The sequence below is a fragment of the Convolutriloba macropyga genome, chromosome 2 (assembly GCF_964194025.1).
Source record: "Convolutriloba macropyga chromosome 2, txConMacr16.3, whole genome shotgun sequence".
Taxonomy (NCBI): domain Eukaryota; kingdom Metazoa; phylum Xenacoelomorpha; order Acoela; family Convolutidae; genus Convolutriloba; species Convolutriloba macropyga.
In genome coordinates, this window is record NC_134469.1 from 51,185,928 (window position 1) to 51,196,221 (window position 10,294).

Genomic DNA, 10,294 nt, shown 5'->3' on the forward strand with positions numbered 1-10,294 from the left:
TTTCCTGAAATTTTTGTCATTATTTGAAATTTGTCCATTCTCAAGTGCCAGAAAACGTATTCCACTGCCTGATATGAAGTTACTGCATGGTTGTTATTTTCAGTGGAATTGTTTTCCAAGTTCTTCGAATTTTTATTCAATTTCGAGTTTTTATTCAATTTCGAGTTTTCTTCGAGTTTTTATTCAATTTTTTTTGCCTCAGTAGCCAGGTAACCTCCTCCAGGGTTTGATAGTATGTCAATTAAATGTTTCTCTAGTCTTCTTTTTAATTGCTCACAAACTAAGTTTGTAACAATTATATTAGTCCTGTCGGTCTTTTTTATGCAATTTTTCGCTTGACCGATTTTTTATCTGACGCTTTTGACTTTTCATCCTCAAAAACGGGATATAAACAGGTAGCGCTCAGCGGGCATTAAGTGCTCTTAGAGCCTTTCAGCTCTGTTTCAGCTCACACTGTTTTGGAGACTTATACTTATGGTGTGAAGGGCGGTTCTTAGGGGTTGAAGACACCCCCACTGTTGACCCCCCTATTGCCCCCCAACCCCCCCCCCCCCCCACGGAATTATTGCCCGCCAACCCAGTGTTGCCCCCTTCCAATCAGCCCCCGGTGCACCCCCCGTTTTTATCAGCCCTAGGTGTCACAGAAACTCCTGTATGGTTTGATAATAGGTGTTTGCATTGTTTTTAGTGGAAATGGAATGGTTTCAACATTTTATCATCACGAATTTTAGCATTTTTTTGACAAAACGTGCAATTTTTTCAAATTTTTTGACATTTGCTTATTCAGGGCTCTCCAGACCCTGGGGCCAGAAAACATCCTAAGGGGTTTAATAATAGGTTACTGGCACATTTTTAATGGCCATTAAACTTTTTAATGTCACAAATTTTATCAATTTTTTTAGAAGTTTTTTGAAAATTTTTGTAGTTTTTTTTTTTAGTTTTTTTCAGCCTCAAGAGCCAAGGAACCTCCTTTAGGGTTTCAAAATAGGTTACTGAATAATTTCTATTTTAAATGGAATGTCTTTAAAGATTTTAACATAACGAATTTTGCATAATTTTGATATTTTTGCCATTTTCCAATTTTGTTGGTCATGAATTAATTTCGACTTTTTCAATATCACAAGTTCTAGCAATTTTTTCAAATAAAACTTGATAATTTTTTTTGAAGGTTTTTGAAATTTTTTGTCATTTTTTTTTAGATTTCTCTAGCCTCAAGGGCCACGGAACCTCCTCTAGGGTTTGATAATATATTACTCCGTAATTAGTAGATGTTTTGGAATGTTCTTTAAGATTTTAATATCACGAATTTAAGCAATTTTTTAAATTATTTGCAACTTTTCATGATTTTGAATTTTTTCCGGCAACAGAGGCCCTGGGACCTCCTCAAAGGTTTGGATAGTAAGCTGCTGCATAGTTTCGAGAGTTAATGGATTGATGTTCAACTTTTTTTATCTCTCCAGTTTTAGTAATTTTTGGATAAAATTTAAACTTTTCAAATTTTTGGAAAGATTTTGTTCCAAGTGTATGGATCTTTATGAGCCTGTGAAAATATTTCAGGCTTGAAACAGGGATACCGGATAGTCTCCTGAGACAAGAAATTGGTTCTTAAGATATTAATGTCTTGAAGTTTAGCAAGATTTTGTTAAAATTTGCAATTTTTTTCCAAATTTAAATATTTTTTGTCTTTTTCTGAGTTTACTGACCATTACTGGCCACCAAAACTTTTCAAATAACGGAGATGGTTTACTTGACAGAACTTTCGAGACAAAAAATGGTTTGGAAGTTTTTTTATTGCGAAGTTGAAATTTTTTAAATTTATTTTGCCTTTTTCAGTTTTTTACTATGATTTCTTTATTAACAAAGTTAGAAAAGTAGAAGTTGCAGTGTCGAATCAAATCATGGAAGATACTCCTGTCTTTTTCGCTCTCTTTTTGTTAGGGTTCCTTTCCTTCTCTTTCTCGTTCACGTTTTATCGCTCTCTCTCTCTTTCTCTCTTTTTGTTGATGCCGCAATTCAGCTGCTGTTATAAGGCGTAATGTCATCATATCTGATCCTCATTATCAATGAGTTATGGTTAAATTGTTTTTTATTATAAATGATCTAACAGGCACTTTTTAGGAAACCATTGTTAATTGCTCTCAAAAGCAATTTGTTGCAAATATTTTAATCCTGTTTTTCTTTTATGCAATTGTTCTCTTAACCAATTTTTCGTCTGACCTATTTGACTTTCGTCTTCAGAAACGCATAAAGAGGTAGTGCCCTAAGGTCACTAAACCGTGGCTAGCTCCTGACGAAGCCGACCGCTCGCCTGTCGTTTGAGAGCAATTCGCCCGACGTTAATCGGTTATGTTTGTCTTATTTAATATAGGCCAGGTCTCATAGGTTGCTAATTTGTGTTATGTTCGGTTCATTTGTTTCAGGTCTAGGCTAATGCTTTCCATGATTTTGACACTAATTTTGTTGCAGGGTTATTATCAAATTTTTGTTTTGCTAATTCTATTGTTGACTTTGTTGCCTTCTTTAGTCTCATTTTTGACAAGTCTCAACCGTTGCTTACGAGGCTTATGCAAAAAATTGTTTCTTAATTTTGATCATTTAGTCTCAATAATGACAATTTTTCGTTTTTGCTAACTTTTTACGTAAGGTGAAAAAATTCAAAGGTTTGATTGGTCAGATTGTTTCTGTCTAACTGAAAACATTATGCAGTTTTTGATAGCTTTCACTTTCTGCTCGCTTTTGAAGTGCTTTTTAGTTCTCAGGGGTCTCGTGTCAGTGCTCAATGATAAACTGTTTCCTAATGTGCTCGTAAAACATTTTTGAGACTTTTAGAAAAACTTTTAGGGATTTTATAGAGAAATATTTAGAGAATGTTATATGGAAACTTTCAGAAAATGTTATAATTTTTTCTATTCTTTCTATTGCTAAGTTTTCTCCATTTAAATAGCAACCGTCAGCCTCTCAAGTGGCTATTTTTTAGGTACTCTCCTTTTTTACAATTTAAAGAATTTGAATTGTATTGGGGCGCTGTGTTTTTTAATGACTTGATCTTTCAAAACGTGATAAACAGGTAAAGCCCAGCGGGTATTATGTTTCATTAGAGACCCAAAGTGGGCTTTAGTAGTCTTTCAATTGCTCAGAATGGTGCATCTGCTAAGATGGCCTTAATTCAAGTTTAAAAGGTCATTTTTGGGAGTTTTTGGGCTTAAAATGGTGCAATTTCATGTTTTTTTTTGTGATTTTTTGAGTTTGAGTTTTTTTTTGTTTGATCAGTCTTGGGTTGAAGTTTTCAATAGTTGACGAATGTCTTTTGCGAGACAAAATTACTTGTTATGACCATTTTATGAGCTCTATGTTTTGATACTACAAACACAAACACGCAATTTTGTTCAAGTTTTTTTTTTAAAATTTTTGTCGTTTTTTGAGGTTTTTCATTCTCAGGGGCAAGGGAGTCTCCTTTAAGGTTTGATAATACGGCATTGCATGGTTTGTAGTAACAATGTAATGGTTTTCAACATTGTTATGTCGAATTTTAGAATTTTTTTTAATGAAGTCTGCATTTTTAAGTTTTCCTGAAATTTTTGTCATTATTTGAAATTTGTCCATTCTCAAGTGCCAGAAAACGTATTCCACTGCCTGATATGAAGTTACTGCATGGTTGTTATTTTCAGTGGAATTGTTTTCCAAGTTCTTCGAATTTTTATTCAATTTCGAGTTTTTATTCAATTTCGAGTTTTCTTCGAGTTTTTATTCAATTTTTTTTGCCTCAGTAGCCAGGTAACCTCCTCCAGGGTTTGATAGTATGTTATTACATAGTTGCTAGGTTATTACATAGACAATGGAATGGTTTTCAACATTTTAATCGAACGAATTTTCGAAATTTAATTTTTTTGAAAATTTTTGCCTATCGATCTTCAAGAGCCTAATGATTTTTTTAAGGATTGGTATTGGGTTACTGGATAGCCTGTAGAGACACAAAAATGATCCTGAAGATATTAATATCTTAATTTTCAGCAAAATTTCCTTAAAATTTGCAATTGATTTCATTTTATAGAAAAAAATTCTGTCATTTTCTGAGTTAATCGATCTTCAGGGGCCAATAATTTTTTTTCAGATATCATGGACTGATTTCAGTGACAAAAGTTGATTTTGAGCATATTTTTCAAATAGGTATGTTTAAACAGATCAAATTTTGACTTCGGGGTAAAAGCTTCAAGAGTTTTAGCAATGAGTATATTTTTGTTTGTTTGTTTTAGTTTCGCAACTTTTTGAGATGATTTTGTTTTGGCTGATTTTGTTCAATTGATCTGCTGGTACTTCTATGTTTTTCATTCAATTCTTTGGATTATATTGCAGGAATTGTCCTGCTATTTTTTTGCAATTCAAAGAATTGAATTGTATTGGTGCGCTGTCTTTTTTTTCAGATCTGACCACGCTTTTTTCGGCTTTTTCACGTCAGTGAGAAGTTAAATTAGAGGGGTGATTTTGGTCACACTGAAACAGTAAAGGGATAGGTTTTGAGGCGTTACTTTTTTTTCAAGATACTTTAAAGTTGAGTGAGAAACATTGGAGTGAGAAAATGGTGTTTGAATAATTTGGCTGTTTTTGAGATGGACTTTTTTACCACAATTTGTTGTTATAAAATAGTAGTGAATTTTAGAATTTGCCCCCTTTTTAAAACTATCTGTTGTCTTATCTTTTAGTATCATCAATGACAGGTCTGATTGATTTCTAATGAAGCATGAAAGAACATATTTAAGGGATCGAGTTAATAGCTAGTGGTTTTTATGACTTGGACACTACTTTTTCTCAAGAATTTTGAGTGAAACTTCTACATGTATTTATTGTACTTTTTGATGTGTTATCATTTAACCTCATTGGGGACAGGTCTCTGATGCTGTTAATAGGGATAAGATTATTGATTTAATCGTTTTTATTCAAAGCTAGTGCCTACTATGACTTTGACACATTTTTTAAAATTGTTTTCAATAATAATTATAGAGTTTTTTGAATTTTGGGAGTTTTTCTTTTCAACTTTGTCGTCTTAACTCTTTGTCTCTTTATTTGTGATTTTTTTTTAGTTTTGCTAGTATTTGTTGTACTTATTGCTGTCTTATCACTTAATCTCATTGATAACAGGTCTCAACGGTGGTCAACGACTCAACTTTTTCATGTAATTGTATTTTTTAGTAGCTCTCGTTTTCTGTGACTTTTATACTGTTTTTTCTGCTATGTTTTTTAATTCGCTTTACCTTTTGATCACATTTTTCGTTTTACTTAAGTCACGATTTTCACGTTTGACTTCTGACTTACTTCACTCACTGTTTCGACTGAATGGATTTTAAATTCTTTCATGTTTTGAATTACGCAATATAGTGAACACAGTCAAAGTCAAAAGAGCAAAATCAAAAGAGACGTGATAAACCGATAAAAACCGGTCATTAAGTCATTGAGAATTAGGTTATCAAAGTTTATTAGAGTGTTTGCTAGCTGATATCGGTATAAAGTTTTTTAGCTTTCAGTGTAGAAGGTGAATTCCGTATAGTTTCAGAATCTAATTGAAATTGCACGCCAAATTAGAACACTTGCAAACTGAAAAGAAAAACAAAAAATCAGTCAATTTGTCTCCTTTTTCTTTTTCTGTTTGGCCCGATGTGCACCAAGTGCGTCAATGGTGGCTGTTTTCGGTTAATCTGCCAGCTATGTTTCGGGGTAACGCTTTTTTCTGTCTCGTTTCCATATAGTCCGCTAAGGTTAACATTGTTTTTTTCTCGGTATTCTAATTTGTTTAAATCGTTTGCTGTTTGAAATTGATTGGTCTTATATAGTGATTGGCTAGGGCATAAGATAAGTTTTGACTTCCAGTCGATTTCGGAACACTTCCGGCTATAATTTAGTTCACTTTTTTGGCATTTTTACGCCAATGCGAATTCATATTAGATTGGTGATTTTTATCACGCTGGAATAGTAACGGAGCGAAAAAAGCACTGTTTGCAAATAACCATTAAAGTGGAGTGAGAATTAAGTATTTAAACAAATTTTATGTTTTTGAAAACATTTTTTTCTCGCTGCAATCTAAGTTGTCTTCAGTTTTTCTTCTAATGAATTTTATCAACTTGACACATATTTTTTGATTGCCCGTGTGCAATTCGTTGGATTCATAAACGGGCAGATAATGCTTTTTTGGCTTTGACGTGGTGATTTTTTGTGAAGTATTTGTGAATATTTGAAGTTGAAATTGAGTTTTGTTCAATTCTTTCGCTTTGCTAAGTTCGCCGTTGTTGAAGTATCGCTGTGTTTTCCAAATGACCTTCGAAGTGAAGTGAGATTTTATGTGAACAAACTTTTGCAATTCTAATTTGTTTACTTCATCTGCTGTTTGAAATGGTATGGTATAGGTAACTACATTTTTGCTGTTTTGATATTTTTTTGCTAGGGCTTCAGCTTAGTTTTAACTCAAGTCGATTCCCGATTCTGTTGTCTTTTTGGGCTTTTTCACGCCATTGAAAAGTCAAATTAGGGTGGTGATTTTAATCACTCTGGAGTAGTAAAAGGGGCGAAAAGCGAGCGGCTTTGAAACCTGTTTTTTTTAATTACCTTAACAGTGGAGTTTGAAACGGGTATTTGAACAAATTATTTCTTTTTTTAGCGACCGGAATTTTGACTCCTGTTTTCAGGTTTTCTTCAATGCTTTTTATGACTGACACTATTTGTTGTCGTAAAATATTAATGAATAATTGATTTTTGCCCGTTGTAATTGCTCTCTCGTAGATACGCGAAGAGAACCTTTGTTGTTGCTGTTGTTGTTAATTGCTCTCGAACGAAGTTTCAAATAATTGTTGTAAACGTGTAGGTCTTTCTTTTGCAAAAATTTTGCCTAATCTATTTTGGGTTTTTCTTCTAGGCCGTTCTTTGACTTCTCAAATGACTTTTTCACGCTTTCCTTCTCCATTTTTCACTGATGTCAATTGTTTTTATTATTTGTAGCTAATGTAAAAGCAGTCTTTAACCTCCACATTCCGTTTTTGTAGCACGTAACACCTTTTAGTTGTTCGCTTATTTTTCTATTATGTTTGTTGGCCATTAATTTGTTTTTGCTCCGTCTTCGCTTTTGTCACGTACCAAACCTGAAGAACCGTTTTGTTTACATCTTCATGCTGCTTTTACGCGCGACGTCGTTTGTTATCCTCTTAACAGTGAGTTTACATTGATCAAAATATGACTTAGATTTTTAGCTCAAAATTAGGGTCTTTTATGCTTACTCTAATTCCTGGCCGAGGCTTTATTGGTTGAATCGGCAACTTTATCAATTCAGATACGAATCTGTTTCCATCTATATTCTGCTCGCGGGTGTTTTTTTTTCAGAATTTGCCTCTGCCCACCCTAGTGGTCATATACTTCTGCGCCTACCACGCATACGTGCTATTTTTCCAATATTTGATTTGAAAACTCGCCAGTTGTTTGAGAGCACATCGTCCGATAATTCGGTTGTGTTGCAGATTTTCCGTCAATGCTCCCCACTATGTTATGCGCCCAGTAAAAAGCGTATGTTAGTCATTGCATAGCAAGTCATTGTTAATATAGCTCTCGCGCTTGGGTGTTGCGAACAGTATACACCCAATGAGGTGAGGGCACAAACAGAAAAGATCCATAATTTTAACCTCCAACATCACGTGCTACATTAAAACATAATATAATGTGCGTTGTATCTATATAAACGGCCTTACTTTTACATACAGTAATTTGGTGTATAACAATTCAGATTTTGCAACCAATCCAGTTCGATCTATCCAATAACTCTGACTCCTTTTGAGAGCGTTTTTCTCGTTTGACATCGTGAACAAATCAATGCGCGTCGAATGCAGTGTTGTTGCTCTGGTTAAATGCAATTACGTTGTCAATATCCAGTAGCATTATTTGAATCTTGAAAAGCGTGAGCTAGCACTATTGGGGGTGTCATATTCGAGGGAGTTAGATGAGATCATGATGATAATCAGATTAAAATAATACCTGTGGCATGGCCAATGCAGTTAAGTTGCTTTTTTGATACCCTGTCAAAAATATCGGCGTTTAATACTTTTCAGCTGCACAGAGGATAGAAAAAAAACAGACAACTTGTATGTAAAGAGCGTTCTGATGCGCGATTGATTATTTTAGCTGAGTTTGCTTCATTCTTCAACTACGCTCGTAACCTGAGGTTCGATGAGAAACCAGACTATGGCTATCTGAGACAGCTGTTCAGGAATCTCTATCATCGGCAAGGCTTCACCTACGATTATATCTTCGATTGGAACATCATGAAGACTCCGGGAACCGAAAACAAGCAGAAGTCCAGTGGTAACAACTTGCAAGCACTGCAACAATCCAATGCCGTGGAGGCCAACGGCGCTGCCTTACAATCTAACAGGAACATGGAAATCTTGAATCCAGGCTTAGGGAACCCTCAGGGTGGAGTCACAGGTTTGTATAGTGAACAACACTTGGCAACTCCCAACAATGGTCTGGGCCATCAGAACAAGGTTTCTGATAAGCCATTCTCGGCTGCCCGACAGACTAGAACGACATCCGGTGCGCCCAACATCCCTATGAATGAGCATATCGTGGCCAGTCAAGCGTCCCAAATGAACAAGGCCAGTCCCCAACAGCTCTCCCAGAATTTCTCCAAACTTAAGCTGGCACCCGGAAACAATTAAATGCACAGTTCACTGATACTATGAATAGATAGGTTGGAAACTTATCTCGCATAGTTGTCAATATATTAAGTGCTTTCCAGCAATCTTTACCCTGAAACAGTATGAATGTGAAAAATGCGCGATTGTTTCCACCGCAAATATATGACTGTTGTAAGTAGAGATCATTAACCTTCTTTAGTGATGACTCCGATAGCTGTTATTTTCTCTTGGTTATATAGGAATGACCAATCTGTCTGGTCTGAGTCGCATTTAACATACCTCTATAGCTTACTAATATGTATGCCTTAGTTAGATCTATTGTTTTATCTCAACTGATAACTCCCTCTTCTGACGTGCGTTTTCCCCCAACAATTAATCAACCAAGTTTTTAATTCAGAGGTTATACAACTTTACTTGGCCCGGAAGTGCGGGAGAGTTCTTAGCAAATACTTGTCTCCCAGTAATGGCAATTCTTTTGAGATTTAGCGGGGCTAATTTATTCGATAGCCAAACCCAGTTCCGGTCGGTGGTGTTATTCCCAAAATTGTGCTGTCATGTCTCATTGTTGAGCAACGGTGCTATAAAATGATGAACTTACAGATGTGTGATACATCTGTTCGAAGGATGTTTTTTGTCCTTGATCACTTTTCAGAAACTTCAGTCCACCTGTTCCCCCTGTTGATACCAAAAATGCATCGACTTATCTGATTATCAATTCCAATTGTGTCAAAATAATTATCATTTTAAGACAGTCATGCATTATATTATGAATCAAGTTGTGTTAAAAAAATGTTTGCATGAATCTCAAGTTGGTCGGGAAAATTGGTGTAGCTGCAAGTTGAAGACTTTGGTTTGATTTCATAGTGGTGGTCGATTGACTGAATTAGTTCAAAAGAAATTAAATTGTGGGGATGGGTGGAAAGAGTAAATGGACATGATTTCATCACCCCTCGCCTCTTACTACCACCACCTATCACATAGTTGCTTATATGTTCACATGCTTAATGATTTATTGTGTGACTGTACCGAAAGAAGAGCCTTTTCTTTTTACCTCTGTTAGCTTCACCGCAACTGTAACAGATAACAATGGGCAGTTTAAACAAATTGCCTTACTATGTAGTTATGCAGCAGTACAATTACTGTTGACCTTAATAGTGTGCTATTCGGAGAGACTTCGGATAAACAGTGCTGTCTAAAAAGCTACAAAACTTCCTTTTCAAACTTAACTGAGTAAATAAGTTGAGTATTGAAATTGGCGGTGAATTATTTGCAGATTTCAGATTGGTATTGTGCGCTTTTTAAACGGCAAATCTGAGGCCTAATGATTTAGGTAGCTCTGAATAGCTTTTTGTAAAGTCTATATTTCTATCAGTTTCTATTCTCTCTATCGTTCTATTCTTAGTTTAATTTTGTACCAATTCCGTTTTCCCTCTACCCGCTGAGTCAAATCAAACAGGCCAAGACCACTTTCGCCTGTGGTTTCTTGTGCCTTTGAGGTGCGTTTGTTTTGAAAGACGCCAAATGGAGTTTACTCAAATAATCACAATTCAATTGTCATGCTACGTAACACAGCACAGCCAGCGCACACTTCGCTGTTTAAAACGACGCCAGGAAGAGCAAATATA

The 10,294-nt window shown here is 35.3% G+C and overlaps 1 protein-coding gene across 1 annotated transcript in view; it reads left to right on the plus strand.

Annotated features, from left to right (window-relative positions):
* The window catches only part of LOC142358746 (casein kinase I-like), a 29,656-nt gene extending 19,568 nt beyond the window's left edge, over window positions 1-10,088 (plus strand). The window contains exon 3 of the mRNA XM_075410305.1: window positions 8,155-10,088. Within this exon, the coding sequence (XP_075266420.1) occupies window positions 8,155-8,690 (536 nt within the window). The 3' untranslated portion in view covers window positions 8,691-10,088. The remainder of the gene's footprint in view (window positions 1-8,154) is intronic.
* Window positions 10,089-10,294: the final 206 nt, after the last annotated feature.